This window comes from Planococcus citri, chromosome 1 (assembly GCF_950023065.1).
Source record: "Planococcus citri chromosome 1, ihPlaCitr1.1, whole genome shotgun sequence".
In the NCBI taxonomy this organism is placed as follows: Eukaryota; Metazoa; Arthropoda; class Insecta; order Hemiptera; family Pseudococcidae; genus Planococcus; species Planococcus citri.
Genome location: NC_088677.1, coordinates 79,099,635 through 79,116,904, shown reverse-complemented (window position 1 = coordinate 79,116,904; position 17,270 = coordinate 79,099,635). Strand labels below are relative to the sequence as shown.

General features: G+C 36.5%; 2 protein-coding genes across 2 annotated transcripts in view; one reads left to right on the top strand and one right to left on the bottom strand.

The window, feature by feature from the left end:
- Window positions 1–1,740: 1,740 nt before the first annotated feature.
- Window positions 1,741–17,270, bottom strand: part of LOC135835893 (uncharacterized) — a 180,979-nt gene continuing 165,449 nt past the window's right edge. The window contains exon 9 of the mRNA XM_065350391.1: window positions 1,741–1,807. The gene's annotated coding sequence lies outside the window, so the exon portion shown is untranslated. The remainder of the gene's footprint in view (window positions 1,808–17,270) is intronic.
- On the top strand, window positions 2,261–9,894 carry LOC135835671 (uncharacterized). The gene is made up of 9 exons (XM_065350046.1): window positions 2,261–2,416; window positions 7,410–7,527; window positions 7,634–7,888; window positions 8,428–8,618; window positions 8,710–8,841; window positions 8,926–9,082; window positions 9,149–9,247; window positions 9,336–9,471; window positions 9,579–9,894. Exons 1-9 carry the CDS (start codon window positions 2,319–2,321, stop codon window positions 9,584–9,586), a joined length of 1,194 nt encoding a protein of 397 aa, XP_065206118.1. The 5' UTR covers window positions 2,261–2,318; the 3' UTR covers window positions 9,587–9,894.

The window sequence follows — 17,270 nt, the reverse complement described above, 5'->3', positions numbered from 1 at the left end:
TTTTTGTACATCGATTTCACACTTAATAATAATAATTGAAAATTTAAAAAGTTCACCCTTTCACCTCCATTTGAGGAAGAAGGATGCGATTCAGTTGACACCCTTAGCATTATTCCGTTGTGGATTGCACGCAGTTTCAATCCATTTTGGAGCCTCCCACACGCCTTTTTTGAAACTTCAGTTTTTTAAAAAATGCCACAAAATCTGTCCGAATAAATTCTAGCACGTGCTGTGAATAGTGAATTTCAGCCTTCCAACTCCTTTGATAAAGTTTTGTTGGATTTTCAAGTTTCAAAAATCTCCTGGAGACTCTAGGAATTTTCAAAAAGTCGCTGGAGGCCCCAAAATGACTTGAACCCACCTAAAGTCGTCTTCAGAGAGATTTAAAATTGGAGTGCAGAGTAAAGTTTCGCTTTTCATCTCCCTTTGATGACATTTTGTAGGAATTTCAAGTTTCAAAAATCTGCTGGAGCCTCTAGGAATTTTCATAAAGTCGCTGGAGGCTTCATCGCAAAATGACTTGAAATCCATCTGCAGTCGACTTCATAGCGTATTGAAATTAGTTTGCAGAATGAATTTCGGCTTTCCAACTCCATTAGATGAAATTTTGTGGGAATTTCAGGTTTCAAAAACCTGCTGGAGGTTCCAGAACAACGCTAAACGGTCCGAAACAGTTTCCAATCGATTTGGCAGGTCGAAAATATGAGAGATCCCAAATTTCAGCTTTTCAAGTCAATTTGGTGAGATTTAGGTTTTTTCCCCTCATTTTTGGCCCAAATTTGATTTTCAGAAATTCACCAAAAATCAAAAAAGACACGTAAGTATTTAAAATTTTGTCAGATCATCAATTTTTGTCTGCTCTCTCGATCTAACTTTGTAAGGTTTAGAAAATTTCGTGCAAGTCATATGTTGGAACGCAAAAATTGTCCCCTCCGAATACAACACCATCTAAAACGGAAAAACCTCAAAAAATCTGCGAAAATTGCGTTTAGGTTTGCATAACTTGTGATTGTGCAGGAGGCCGATGGAAAAGTTTCTATTTTCAGCATCCCAAGATATCAGCATATCCATCCCCGGTCGAATTTTTTGTCCCCCAACAAGGTCAAAGAATTCTCTACAGATTTACGCCATTATTTTAGAAACAATCCAGAAAATTTCGTCTCAAAAACGCTGATTGGAGTTACTCTTGAAGGGAGAAGGGGAGAGATAGAGGAATTATCACGTTTTATCGGAATCGATATTCAGAAAGTTTGAACGCTCACTCGACTTTTCACGATTTTTCAACATTTTTAGCCCCTTTTTGGGGCACAAAGAGGCTTTGAGGGGCTGACCAAGAAAATAAGTTCATATTCGTATTCAGCGACCTCGAAAACATAATATCAAGTTCTTTTTATAACTCGATATAACGCACGTCTGATTCATTTTTCAAATGTTTTTGACTTCAACATTTTTTTAAAGGTGCCTACCCAACAAAGTTTCATCAAAATTTCAAAAATCCGAAGACAGGAGAATTTCACCATTTTACTCAGGAATGCGCTGCTCTTTCCAAAAGAAATAGATGTATCAAAAGATTAAAATTTGTTCCAAACATGGCCGTAAATTTTCCTCCACAAAGAAAGTATCAATTCAGCTCGTTGATATTTTGTAACTCGATGATTAGAATTCAATTAATCAACAGCTGAGAATCTATAACAATAATAAAAATATCATTAATATACGCAAATAACTTACCGACACACGTATACCAGCATCAATGGCTTTTTCATCGCAGAATTTCACTAATTATTGACTTTGTGGGCTCTATGTTCTGAAACAAAATTCAAATAGATAAGTCTCAAAATTAATCAACAATAGTATACAACTGAAAAATTAATGAACATCTGGATTTTTTATGAATTAGTAAGCAGATGGGCAAGCAGAATTGAAGGCGATCAAAATCAAAGTTGAGGATGCTTCAATAACTGTACCTTATTACCTACTAAGTACATAGACAGGTATGGCAAGGCTGAATAGTATAAAAAATTCGAGATCCAATCGTTATCGTAAATACGCGATAATCGCCCAATTTAACCAAAAAAGGTTGTTTATTTTTTTCCATTTGTTTTCGTCCAACCTCGCGTCATTTTCATTTTTTCACGTAGGTCACCTGTAGGTATCTATGCACGTATTACGCTTGTTTTACAAACAAATTGCACTATCATTTTCATTTATAATCCCGTTATATATGCGAGAGTTTTTAAAAGTGAATTAACGAATCAACATAGTCAGTATACATTTGTGTCTCAAACTGTTTGACTGAGTGTAAAAAATTAATCGCGATGATGAAGTTACTCGTAACATACTCTTCTTTACTGTGTATATTTTCGATAGAGACGTACCACGCTAGACAGGTTTCTCCTCCGGAAAATGGCATCAGGTGAGTCAGCGTTATTAATTTTTCTTGATGCAATTCATTTGTGCTGGTTTGTGCTGCTCCCCTTGTTGTGGTATCGAAGAGTTATTTGTGGGGGGAGGGGTAGACATGAATTTTAAAAAAGGCGTTAGACGAAAGTTTGAAAAGAGAACAATGGATGTACATATCTAATCTATTGTGTTTCGTTTGCGCTGGTTTGTGCTGCCACCCGTAACCCTCTAACCCCTCCCTTTCTGAAAATAGGGCTTTTCACCATATTTTATTAGGATTAGGTTACCTCTTTTATACGTATACTCAATTACCTATGTACTTACTTGTCCGATTTTTCTATTTTTTTATTCTAATTTAATCGCTTTCAACTCCTAAAATGGTTCATTTGTTAAAATTGTAACTCAAAACATGGATTTACCTAACCCGTGCCCCAAGCTCCCCTTTTTCTAATGGAAATTAACACAAAGACTCATGGTATTAAAAACCAGTCGTTTTCTTTTATTCAGTATTATTCTAAATCCAAAAAGACTGTTTTCTTTTTAAAAGCCCAGCTACAATATTCATGAAATTGTACTCGTTCCGTTGCCATGCATTCTGTACCTAGAGATATCTTTCTTAGTGGGGGTTTTTTGATCTGATCATAAAACTCCAACTTTCGTGTTAGGTGGCGGAGGGACGGGGGGGGGGGGGGGTGTCAAGTAAGTGGTCCAGTCCTAAAACTTTTCCAAGATGTAATGAATATTTGCTGAATTCAAAGATTTTTGTGACCTGAAAAATGTAAGCGAATCTTCATTATATCAGAGACATCTTGAGACGGACAGGCAGATCGAAAAAGAGAAAATAAGATAACCCCCCCCCCCCCCCCCCCGGCCACCCAATGGTCCTAAATTATACGCCCGATTAATTTTTTTCGAATTTCATCGCTCCCTAGTAGCTAGATTTATCTCCAAAAAATAAGATCCTAAAAATTTCAGCTCCAAAATTTAATTTTGACCCGGGTCCAAAGGCCCCCGTTTCTTCAATGGAAATTAACGTAGGTATGTAGAAAAACACGGTGTATTTTTTCAGAATTATAATTCGAAACAAAATGTTATGTTTACTTGAGAATCCCATGTATAGTATGTGTACTTGCATCATTACGATGCATTTTGGATACGGAAAAAATGAGTGGGAGGAGGGAAACTAAGCCCCTAGAATTGAGGTTAAAACGGGGAAAAATTTGATTACGAGTAAATTTTGGTATCGTCGTCTTTTTTCATCATAATACTGGAAAAACCGCCTGGGGTGAAGGTGAACATCGCAGAAAAATTTCTACTCAAAGTGGCTCCTGGGGAGAAGGGGTATCATGTGTCCAAAGTTTTGTTTAATTATGAAAGTTTGCCGAATATGAGAATTTTTCTGACTTAAAAATCGAAGTAAATACTCAAATAATTGTACTTGGGATACGAAGAACTCGAGAAAGACTAATGAGCGGGAGGAGAAAAGGGGTTATAAATGCCCCAAAATTTTGAAAATCTTTTTTTTTTGAGATTTCAGTAAGTTTTGTCATCACGTTGACTTCTTAGACCATATGATTAAGAGATACGAGCCCTGAAGAATAATTCTGACCCCGTGGGACCCCTTTTTTTTAGAAGAATGGGCTTCATGTGCCCCAATTTTTTTTAATTATGAAAATTTTCCAGATTCGAGGATTTTTTTGACTGAATTTAAATAAACACCTTCTCGGATTGTAGATACATGTATTTCGGATACGAAATAGTCGAGACGAACATGAAACAGAAGGAGGTGGGCTTATTGCCCCAAAATTTCGAAAATTTATTAGTGTACCTATTCGTTAATACGACCTAGCTTTTTTCCCCGCGCATGCTCATAGCATCACTGTGGGAGGGGTAAAACGTTAAATGCTACCAAATTTCGAAATTGGGAATATTTGTAATTTATGTACGACATTGACTTCATAGATCATGTGAATAAGAAATACGAGACTCGAAGAACAATTCTGACCTCCCTGATACCCATGGGACTCCCTATCATGGGTACCATGGAGTTCAAAATTGTTCTCCAGAGCTCATTTTTCATTCATACGAGTATTTAGCCCTGTTCAATTTCAAACCCCTAGTCGACTCCTGGTGGAAGGAGGGGTCCAAATTTTAAGTACCACCGATGGAAGGGTAAAATTTGAATTTTGAGATCGAAAAAAATCAAGTCGTCTGCTCAGATCCTCAAGAGCAGCTGTGCGAAATTTCAGCCCTCTAGGTAGCGTAGATCAAATTTAGGTTTTTTCAAATTTTCAAAAAAAATCTAGTCTGACAAAGGGAACCTTTTGAGATGTCACACTCCGATTTGAACGGGACCGCGATTTTTGAAAAGAGCATAGTCTAAAACCCCCAAAACCAAATTTTCAGCTGCCTAAGTTCATTTTTCGATTTTTGGCGAATGTTTGAAAATTCAAAATTGACTGTTTTTGGCGATTTATGCTTTTTTTTAAAAAGTACGTACTTGATCAGTAAAAATGGTCAAAATAAGTCCCAAAACTAACATTAATTACACAAATCCAAATTTCACCATTTCCAGCCATTCTGGAGCCTCCAGCGCGATTTTCAATTTCAATCAGAATTTTGAACTTGCTCCAGAAGGCGTGAATACGAAGTTGGACAGCTAAAAATCGATATGTGTATTATACTCGACCTAATGTGGATAAACTCGTTAAACAGGTAGAGCGGGCAAATAGGGGTTTTAAAAAGGAAAAAATTGGCACATAAATTTTTTCTTCGGGAATGTGTTCGGATGGACCCTCTGAACCACCAAAAAAACCGACTCTCCTACACCTGGAGGAAAATTTTTTAGGGGGCTGAAACCGGTTCCGATTCACGTTTTTTGCGTTTTACTCCGTAAATATTAGGTATTTGAGAAAAACTACCATGACGAAAAATGTTCCCCTTCAATTTCTCGACAATTTGATACTACGCTCGATACCCATTGCTCAAGGGGGGTGTCCAAAAAAAGGGATGGAAAGAGTAGGTGTTTCAAAAAAGGTCAGTCCAATAAATTGATCAAAATTACCACTTAAAATCATTCGTTTTCGCTCAAATTTTTTTTACAAAGTCTACTCACCCAACTACAAATCAAATTACCATTGGTTTATCTTCAACCCTCCTCGGGGGTTCGTGAGGGTTGCTTGATTTTTCAAGTAACACACTACTAAATCATACGTATATTTGAAAAACAAATCTGGACGTGCGATATACCGAATAGTATGTTTTCGAGGTCGCTGAATACGAATATGAACTTATTTTTTGCATACAACTCCTCAAAGCCCCTCAAAACCCCTCCGTGCCCCACAATGGGGGTCAAAATTTTGAAAAATCGTGAAAAGTCGAGCGATATATCGAATGGTACGTTTTCGAGGTCGCCGAGTGCGAATATGAACTTATTTTTTGGGTCCCACCTCCCAATGTTTCTCTGTGCCCCAAAATGGGGGTGAAAATTTTGAAAATATCGTGAAAAGTCGAGTGATATATATCGACTTGTATGTTTTCGAAGTCGCTGAGTACGAATCTGGCCTTATTTAATGGGCCCAACCCCTCACAGCTTCCAACTGCCCCAAAAAAAGGCCAAAATTTTAAAAAAATGTAAAAAGTCGAGTGGCATATTGAATGGTATGTTTTCAAAATCGCTGAGTACGAATATGAACTTACTTTTCACCTGCAACCCCTCAAAGCCCCTCTGTGCCCCAAAATGAGGGTCAAAATTTTGAAAAATTGTGAAAAGTCGAGTGATATATCGATTTAAAAAACACGAACTACGAACTATAAATTTTCGATGTTTTCTTCCATCAAAAAAAAATTATTTAATTTTTTTGTTTTCGATTGGTAGCACATAATAAATGAAATCAAAAACTTTACAGGAAAACAATCAAAATGAAAACACTGAAATAGGCAAGAAGATTGACATCTTACCTACTAAAGACATTGAAGATAATTTTGGAGCGTTAGTAGGACGTTTGAATAGTAAAATGAGTGAAATGATAAAAATGAGTCCATAGTCATATTCAGCGATCTTGAAAACATACTATTCAACGTATTACACGTTTTTTGACGACTTTTCGAAATTTTATCCTATTTAGGGGGCGTAAGGGGATTTTGAGGAATCGTAAGTACAGCAGAAAAAAAGTGCATATTCCAGTTCAGTGTCTCAAAAACATACAAGTCGATAAATCACTCGACTTTTCACAATTTTTCAAAATTTTGACCCTCATTTTGGGGCACAGAGGGGCTTTGAGGAGTTTTGTAATACTTGATTTTTTGATGATTTTTTTAAACATTATCGTAAAAAATAAGTTCATATTCGTACTCAGCGATTTCGAAAACATACCATTCAATATGCCACTCGACTTTTTACATTTTTTCAAAATTTCGGCCTTTTTTGAGGCAGTTGGAAGCTGTGAGGGGTTGGGCCCACAAAATAAGGCCAGATTCGTACTCAGCGACTTCGAAAACATACAAGTCGATATATCACTCGACTTTTCACGATATTTTCAAAATTTTCACCCCCATTTTGGGGCACATAGAGACATTGGGGGGTGGGACCCAAAAAATAAGTTCATATTCGCACTCGGCGACCTCGAAAACGTACCAGTGGTGAAATTTGGATTTGGGTAAAGTAGGAATTTTGTAGCTTAAACAGACTTTTATGGATATTTTGTATAACAGGGTGATCAGAAAATAGGTTTTGTATAGAAATCAATGAGTTTAAGGAATCATGCTGGATTAAGAATTGTGTTTGATGCTAAAAAAATATATATATATATTCATACAAAATACGCATGATCTCATTTTTCTGATCAAACAACTTCCAAACTTCCACTTCTAGCCATCATCGAGTTTTTGGGATGAGTTCGATGATCCCCCTCTTCATTTTTTCGCGACATCTCGTCTCTGCTTCCCAGCAATTACTTAATACAATTAATACACAGATAAATAATTCAAATTTTCATATTATCTAGGATCCCGCTAACAAGAATTCCTCTAACGAAAGAAGAAATTAACTCAACATTCGAATACAGATCAAGCAATGGAATGAACAAAATCACAATTCCTCTCGACGGTTACAGCCAATATGAAGTACGCAAAAACAAACTTCGCGAGGGAAATTTGAAAAATCCTTCGCCTCTAAGATAAGTAAATCGCAGCGATAAAACATTATTACAATCTTTAAATTATTTTTCAGTTTGGATATTATGGAGATATTTCAATTGGAACGCCACCTCTTAAGATGAAAGTTCAGTTTGATACAGGATCGGCTTACCAATGGGTCCGTTCACCTCTTTGTATTAGTTCATACTGCCCAACAGAAAATCGTACTGTATACGATCACAGGATCTCAACAACGTACCAACCATATGAAAAAATGGATATATCATTTATTATCTTGTATGGTTCAGGAGCAGCAGTACATGGATATTGGGCTCGGGATACAATTTCGGTAAAGACTTAATTATGTATTTTACATGTAGGTGGATCACCCATCACCTCCAAAAAAAGTTGTCGGTTTTGACCAAATCCAGCAGAGATCTTCATTATGAGTTGAAAGTAACTCAAAAAACTTTTTTAGCATTAGAGGTGCTCCTGGAGGATAGATATGGGCCCTCAAAGAGAGGTCATTTTCGAAAAAAATTAGTTTTTTTTGCTCTAATTTTTACCCAATCTGTTAAGGAAAAAATGAACCAGTCCTATGTATATGAAAGTATTTGTGATTCTGCATCGATTTATGCTATTTCCATCATCAAAATCCGTTCTATACTGAGCGATTGAAAATTTTAAATTCGCAAATCGCTTATTTTTTTTGATAAATTCATCTTCGCTAATTAATATTTTGCATTGAGTATTCCAGAATATTTAAAGATAGATATCATTCTTGAAACCGGGGAGAAATTTTGGAACGTAATAATGGGGCCTATTCTAAACTAATTTCTGCCAATTTCGAAAAAATTGTTGTCATTCTCATTTAACTTTTTTCTGCAGATAGGAGGCGTCCAAGTGAATAATCAAAGATTCCTCGAGCTGCATTCCGGATATGGGCCAGTTCTGCATATGCCATACGATGGGATCGTGGGATTAAATTACAAACCAAAAATGGATTCAATCAACATAGTATCAAAAGTTTGTGAAATAAAAGGAATCAACGACACTACATTCTCATTCTATTTCAACAAGTACGTTAAGAATTTCATGAACACATATTATACAAAATTGTACTCAAGATGGAAAAACGCTTTTCTTAATACCATCATTCTAAACTTATAGGAACATGTTCGATAAAAATGGTGGCGAGTTGATGTTATGCGGTTCAGATAGATCCAAGTACCAAGGAGAACTGAAATTCGTAAACGAAGTGGAGAGTTCCTTAGACCACTCCTGGACCATACCTATTGAGCAGTAAGTATCTATGTAATAATAACCTTACATACAGTATGTCATATGTACAATTCTTATAATGTTTCATCCCCATTTGTTATTCAGAGTTTCAATAACGACTGATTACGCCGACGGCTTCCTATCCTTCGAAGTAATCGCCACGAATATTGTTGCTATAGTTGACACAGGAAGTTCGTTAATTCATGCGCCAAGGGGATACTTTCTCGCAATGGAACGATCTTTAAATTCAGTCCTCACAATGGTAAGATAACTAGTCTAGAATAGAAGCCTTTATTAATGATTTTCTAATAACAGTGCTCGTTTACAGATAGGATACTCGAAAGAAAAAGTACACCTATTGCCAAACGTAACTTTCACGATTGCTGGCGAAGATTACGTACTTACAAGTCAAGACTATCTAATAGGAGTAAGTACAAAGATTTTTTCCATCATGAATTTCTCTCGAAAAATCTACTTGATTAATTTATATGTAACTTCTATTATGCATTATGCAGGACAGCCACGTAATCGGTTTCAATGACACTGGTACTCCATATTCACTAGAATGGGTGTTAGGAAACGTTTTCCTGCGAAAATTCTATTCGGTTTTCGATGTACAAAATCACCGAGTAGGATTCGCCAAAAGCATAGGTACGTACACAATTGAATGAATAATTTCTAATCGCTTTAGTTGATAAGATATGTACTTTGAAGCTTCACAAGCAAGTTTCTAATTTTCATCTACATCGTTTTTATAGGTACTTAATTTTTGAACTCGTTTTTGAGATAATTCAGCTCAATCGCTTCGTTGAAAAGTTTCTTCCAAAAGTAGCCTACAATATATCTTGAATCATCTTTATTTATGTATTTAGATGGGTAAATAGTAGTAAAGAAAATATGTATTGTACAAAATTTTGTAATGAATAAATTTAGAGTGTAAGAACTATAGCTTAAGGTATTTTTAGACTTTGTAATGTAATATAGGTTTATGTAGGTACCTTTTTATTAAGTATTTATCTGTAATATTTTGTACATTGATGTACCATATCCTTGTTTTGTCTCATCACAATAAACTATGAGTACTTTAAAGTTCGATGTTGAAAGAGAAATCATTTATTTTTGTAGTTCGATAATGAATATTTAAACGAATTTTTCTAGACTGCAATAGTCTCCAAAATGGCCAAAAATGGAAAATTTTAGTTGCAAATTGCTCCGGTTGTACGTGGTGTAAAATTTTGAACTTTTTTCAAATTGTAGTATATACTTTGAAAAGGTAATCGACGAATGATGTTAAAATCAGTGTTGTCACATTTAAAAACCTAAAAAAAAATGATTTAAAAAAACTTATAATTTAAATATAACCATGATCTCGGCGAGTAAAAATTCTGAAAAAATTCTCAGTTTCAGTTCTTTTCACGTAGAATAACACCATTTTGTTGAATTTCATCGAAATGAGATGTATAACCATCAAAAATTAAGTATATTTTTCAATTTTGCCAAGGTACTCTGCCACTGCAATTATTTTTTTAGGAAGACATAATTTCTTTATAAGACTCCATCTCCTTTCCGAAAAAAAATAAAATAAAATAAAAGTCTCAAGACCTGGTAAAAGACACTCATCGTTTACCTACTAATCAAGAAATCACTTGAAAAAAAAAACTTAGTTTTTGATAATACAGAACGAAAAATCTTCAAATTAATTAAAATTTTCATGTTTTTTTAGGCTTGAAATACTCATAAATTGGTCAAATATTTCAAAATAAAATCTCGGAAACATACCATTCGATATATCACACAACTTTTCAAAATTTTTCAAAATTTTGACCCTTTCTTGGGGCAGGTATGAACTTTGCGGGGTTGGGCTCAAAAAATACGTTCATATTCTTACTCAGCGACCTCGAAAACATCTCGAAAACATAATAATTATGTTTTCGAGGTCGCTGAGTACGAATATGAACTTATTTTTTTGATCCAACCCTTCAATGTCCCGCTATGCTCCAAACAGGGCCAAAATTTCGAAAAATCACGAAAAAGTTGTGTGATATATCGGATGGTATATGTTTTTGAGGTCGCTAGCTGAACCCGAATATGAACTTTTTTCTGCTTATTTTCGACCTGCCAAATCGATTGGAAACTGTTTCAAACCGTTGAGAGTAGTTCTGGAACCTCCAGCAGATTTTTGAAACTTCAATGGAGTAAGAAAGACGAAATTCAACCTGCAAACCAATTTCAATACGCTACGGAGTCGACTGCAGGTGGATTTGAGGAGCTGAGAATCAAAACTCACATTTGCCACCATAAACGATTTTGAGAAAAACGCGAAAAACTGAGTTAGTAGTGTTGCCAGTTGAAAAAACTTATAATACCAAAATGAATCATTAGATAGCGCTACTAGAACACGATTCCCTGTGTTGACTGATTTTCACCTAGCTCCCTTCTGCTTTAATATCCAGACAAAGAATGGCAAATGTGAGTTTTGACTACAAGATTTGCAATCAAATTTTTTTTCACTGTTTTAATTACGACGATAGGGAAAAGTTTGATAACAAGCTGAATTTTGGTACACGGGGGTTTTTTGATACGCTGAACACGAATTTGGGGTGTCCAGGTGAATCCGGTGTACGCTTCCCCCTTTTTTGTGGACCTTAAGCCCCCAAATTTGTTTTTTTGCGTTTAAGTCCGAAAATATGCAATTTTATGCAAGATTTATGTTTTTTGGGTCGCAGAATACGAATTTGACAATATTTTTTTTGTAGGGGTGGGGGATGAGGGGGTTAGGGGGACGAGAAACTCAAAATTTGACTATAATGATGTGTGATATGTCGAAATGTATGTTTTCGTGGTTGTAGATCACGAATTTGACAATATTTTTTTCGTAAGGGTTGATGGTGGGGGATGAAGGGGGTGAAAAATTCAAAATTTGACCATAATGATGTGTGATATGTCGAAATGTATGTTTTTGAGCGTGTAGATCACGAATTTGACAATATTTTTTTCGTAGGGGTGAATTGTGGGGGATGAAGGGGGTGAAAACGGTGAACAATTCAAAATTTGACTATAATGATGTGTAATATGTCGAAATGTACCAAGTATGAATAATTCAACTGAAAATGAGTAATTTTCATCAATTTACTCGATTTTAGTTTGTTATAAAGTCATTATAGAGGTTTAATTTACGTTAAAACTCCGTGTTTTGCCTATTCTCCTACATAAATAGGAATAGAACAAATTTTTGCACGTAGATGCACGGGAAATCCCAGGGGCTAGTACTTCAGATAGTGTATTTCAAGATGTCATTTGCCATTTTTGCCCCCGAATGCCCCGGCGACGACAACAGTCAATTATAGTGAAAAATCATGGTGAATTTTGTTTAAATGTTACAAATTTTTTCTTCCAGGGACTTTGACGGCTCTCCAATAGAAAATTCTCCATCCCCCACCCTTCACCTTTTCTACACCTTCAAATACATACATTTTGACATATCACACATCATTATGGTCAAATTTTGAATTTTTCACCGTTTTCACCCCCTTCATCCCCCACAATTCACCCCTACGAAAAAAATATTGTCAAATTCGTGATCTACACCCTCAAAAACATACATTTCGACATATCACACATCATTATGGTCAAATTTTGAATTTTTCACCCCCTTCATCCCCCACCATCAACCCTTACGAAAAAAATATTGTCAAATTCGTGATCTACAACCACGAAAACATACATTTCGACATGTCACACATCATTATAGTCAAATTTTGAATTTTTAAACATTTTCACCCCTCAGCCCCCACCATTGACCCCTACGAAAAAAAATATTGTCAAATTCGTGATCTACACCCTCAAAAACATACATTTCGACATATCACACATCATTATAGTCAAATTTTGAGTTTCTCGTCCCCCTAACCCCCTCATCCCCCACCCCTACAAAAAAAATATTGTCAAATTCGTATTCTGCGACCCAAAAAACATAAATCTTGCATAAAATTGCATATTTTCGGACTTAAACGCAAAAAAACAAATTTGGGGGCTTAAGGTCCACAAAAAAGGGGGAAGCGTACACCGGATTCACCTGGACACCCCAAATTCGTGTTCAGCGTATCAAAAAACCCCCGTGTACCAAAATTCAGCTTGTTATCAAACTTTTCCCTATGGAATTTTGCAAACAAAACTAAGTTTTCATCAAAACTCACATTTGCCAATGGCAAATGTGAGTTTTGATTCTAACCCTTGGTTTTGAAGGTGAATTTCACACCAAAATGACTTTGATCCAAAAAAACTGAATATGTCACATTATAGAGTGTAAAACGGTATATCCAAATCTGCCATAAAATGGTATTTTTTTTTTTGGCAAATGTGAGTTTTGATTCTCAGCTCCTCATTTAAAGTCATTTTGGAGCCTCCAGCGACTTTTTGAAAATACCTGGACCCTTCAGAAGATTTTTGAAGCTTTAAATTTCCACAAAATTTTATCAAATGTAGATGGAAAGCTGAAATTTACTTTACATTCCAATTTTAACACCCTCTGAAGACGACTTCAGATGGGTTCAAGTTATTTTGGAGCCTGTGATAGCTGGGACTCTCCTTGGTTTACAGAGGGAAAGCCCAGTGCTATTCAGCATATAGTTAAGCCCAGGGAACCCAAACTCTACTGATGACCTTACGAAAGTACATCGAACAGCAAAGGTGACGAAACACCGCATAAATGATCATGGACCGCAAATGAAGTGTTATGCTTTATTTGTACATATCTCTGATATAAAACCGAATCGATTAAATACAAAAAAGACACACTAATCATTATAAAAAGACACTTGCAATGACGATTGCAAGTGGAAGCTCTGAAATGCATCCGTACCGGAACACCAGTGAAAAAATACTTAACGTTTGTAACGTCTCTAATGGCGGAGTGGCTATACTCGAACTAAACCGACAGAGTGCACTACTTAAGCAGTGCAGCCACTCCGCAGGAACACATCTTCCCTTTAGGTGGAAGCTGCGGGCGCATCCCCTACCGTCACATATGCCCCGCTTCCATTGAACAGCGTGGACATCGGAGATGCTGGAACATTGAAGCCAAAAACTGGCCAACGGACAACGGACGGGAGGGCCCATCTGCCCCGCTTCATATGAACCCGCAGCTTCCAGATGTTGAACTGTTGGGTCCTTCGGAATCTCATCTCAGCCTCCATCCGCTGATTTTAAAACGTCTCTGCTATTTTTCACTGCACTGGCGACTTAAAATTACCTTAGATGCGAACATTTTTGAAAAATAAATTAATTACATTCACATCTTAGTCGCTAAGTGCAACATAAATTCACAAACCATAAATATTTACATAAATAGCAGAGAAAATACACATAAATTTCAAATATAAACCGAAATCCGCATGATTGAAAATCCCACGACGAATGAAACTATCAGCGATGGTTGAAGATTCCAGTATGAAACTCCAGTACTCGAGAATAATAACAGGTACATTGATTTGTGTTGAGTTTGCTTCTTTTTCATACTCGAACAAATTTTCATTTTTCTCTGTTATCAGCAAGCTGATATTTTCGCCAAGTTGGAAGTTGGACGATACTGGAGCTGGAAACTGCTTTATTTCATCTCTACTACAGTAAGTTCTCCGTTGACTAAATCGTTTTCGCGAACTCTGCTCTCGTGTAGTTTCTTATTGGAGTCGCGTTACTGTCCCAGACAGCTAGCCACATGTCGCTATGTTCACACACAGCTGGGAATGTTTACGTTATTCCACTGACAGCTGGGACGATGCTATTTTCCCAGACAGCTGGCCGGAACTGACTTTTTGCGCATTTTCGAGTCGCATTTTCTCTGATTTTTCTGCAACCAAAAAACTTCTCTCGCCTGTTTTGATCTTCTATCGAACAAAGTTTCAAGTTTCTCTGATTTCCGGAACTCACTCACACGGCTTTCAGCTTCTCTGTTTGATAAATAAAATAATTCTAAAACTAAGTCAACTAAGTAATTGTTACGATCAAAATTAGTCTAAAATTACACTAAAAATAAATTAGTCATAAATTAACCATAAAAAATTTGCTCCGAGTGCAATTTTTCATAAATAAATCAACAATATAAAAAAATAACCAACATTTTTCGTTTTCTCTGATTTAAAACTTATTAAAACGAAAACATTCAGGAACTTAAAAAAAAATTGTACCACTAATTAGAAGCTAAACGCAATACAGTAATATGAATCGATCTATTCACTATGCTTTCAAGTTAACGAATGAAAGTTCCAACTGTTGTGCATCGAAAGTTCTGGCAATAGATAAGTTTGCACAAAATGGCGTTTTTAGAGATAAACTTTTACGTAGCTACGGTTATCTAATTTACAATCTTATCTCTAACGTTGCACTCGGATGTTAGAATATAATTACACTGGTCTACATAAAAGTAGTTGGCCTTGAAAGTTTTCAAAGCCTCAATGCTCGCTTACTTCGTCGTTGAAACGATAACAATTGAAAGCTTGAACAAAATATGCTCTCTCGAAATCATCAAGCATCTCTAGCTGAATAAAATTCAAGGTCTTTTTACGTTTTCTATTTCTCTGATTTCCAAGATCATCCGGTGCATTTTGAGTATGCAAGTTCGAGCTTTCGAGATTAGTAGTTACCTGCTTAGCTTTAGAACGCGTTTCGTACCTCTCCCGCGCCGCCTCTCTCTTCTCCTTGTACATTTTCTTATCAGGAAATGTTTGTTCGAGGCAATCTTCGAGCTTTCGCTCTTCGGAGGGGGGGAGCTTTCTGCGTAATCTCTTCTTTATTTCTCGGAACGCTGCATCATGCTTTGAAATCTCTTTTTTAGGCATCTCTGATTGGCAAGTTTGGCGAATTTTTTCCAGGGTTTTTTCAGGTTGTTTTCGCGAACCTCTGGGCAAATACTCTGGATCCTTGGGGTCGTCGACCTCCTCCTCGTCCTCGCTTTCCTCTTCCAACTTCTCTGTTTGCTCGATGGTTTTCTGCTTTGAATAATCTCTGATTTTTTCCACCAAGTCTCTGTTATCGAATTTGGATCTCTGCTTTAAATCATTTTTCAACTCTTCCAGCTGGCTTTTGTTAAGATATGACGTCATTTGGCGAGTGTTGACAATTTGCTCGTCAGTAGGGTCAGCCACATTTTTGACCATGTAACAATTGCTGCCAACGTGCTGTTCTACTGTATAAGGACCATAGCGTTTTTGAAATAGCTTTTTAGACAGGCCTTTTTCATAAGATGACAGGCGGTGTGATGTTAACATGACCAATTCACCATTTTCAAAAATAGTGGGGGGCCCATGTAGCTTGTTGAATGCGACTTCGTTGTTGATTCTCTGTTGCATTCTTTTCTCACGAATAAAATTCACCAACGCCTGCTGGTCAGTCATATTGTCAATATTTTCATCAATGACTTCTTGAGTATAGACTGCTTTTCTGGCCAGCTTGTCTGCTACGAAATTATTATGGTCATATTTTCTCGCTCTGACATGTCTTAACTCGAACTCCTTGAATTTTTTAGACAGTTCAATGACCTGCTGGAAAGCTGCTTTATGATGAACTGGTTTTTTGTTCGAATTTTTCCAGTTATTTTCAATCCATCTTTTCGAGTTATGGTTGACAGCTGTGACCAAGTAGTTGGAATCGGAAAATACTTTGAGCTTCTCTACTTCATTTTTTAAGGCAATTTCCATCGCTTTGATCAACGCAATGATTTCAGCCAAATTGTTGGAATTTTTATAATCAGGGTGCACGACTCGTTCGGAAATATTGAAATCTCCACTGGGTGTCCAACTGATTCCAATACCCGCGATTGCTTCATCAGTGCCATTTTGAGAACAGGCACCGTCTACTGCTACCCATACAAATCCTTTCTTATCAACAATGAGCTTTTTGGGGTCCATTTTTATTTTTAGAGCTTCTTCTGATGTTATTGATGGAACATTGTTGGCACGTTGCTCTTCTCGTAACTTTCTCAACTCGAATTTGGCATTTATGCCAACACTTGGCACTGGCAAATCCTGAGCTAAATCATCTCTGATTCCCCAAGCTTCATTTGGCTTCACTCCAAACTCCGTTGGCGTATTGTTGATCTCATTTTCAACTTGCTTGGCATATTTATGCCAGCCATGGTGAGTGTAGTCGAAGTTCTCTGCTGACTGATTTATCTTGACTCTCAGTCTATCGCCAATTATTCTCATTGTTCTTTCCACTAAGCTTGATTGTGGATTATATTTGGTAGTGTGACCAACTTTCACACCGTAGGATTTGAGTAGGTCATTCCAAGCATCGCTCACGAATTGAGTACCATTATCAGTAATGACTTTACGCACTTTGTGCCCCAGTTTCTTGATTTCTTCGAGGATTTCTTTCATCGCTTTAGAAACCTCTTCTTTGGTAGCCACAATCAGGGTTTTTAGCCAAACTTTGGCAGTGAATACACATTTCAC

Bases quoted from the DNA above. Each gene is read 5' to 3' on its own strand.
- LOC135835671 (XM_065350046.1), top strand. From the start codon at position 2,319: ATGATGAAGTTACTCGTAACATACTCTTCTTTACTGTGTATATTTTCG. The intron at 7,889-8,427 runs GTAAAGACTTAA...TTTTTTCTGCAG, and splicing joins GGGCTCGGGATACAATTTCG to ATAGGAGGCGTCCAAGTGAA. The intron at 9,248-9,335 runs GTAAGTACAAAG...TGCATTATGCAG, and splicing joins GTCAAGACTATCTAATAGGA to GACAGCCACGTAATCGGTTT.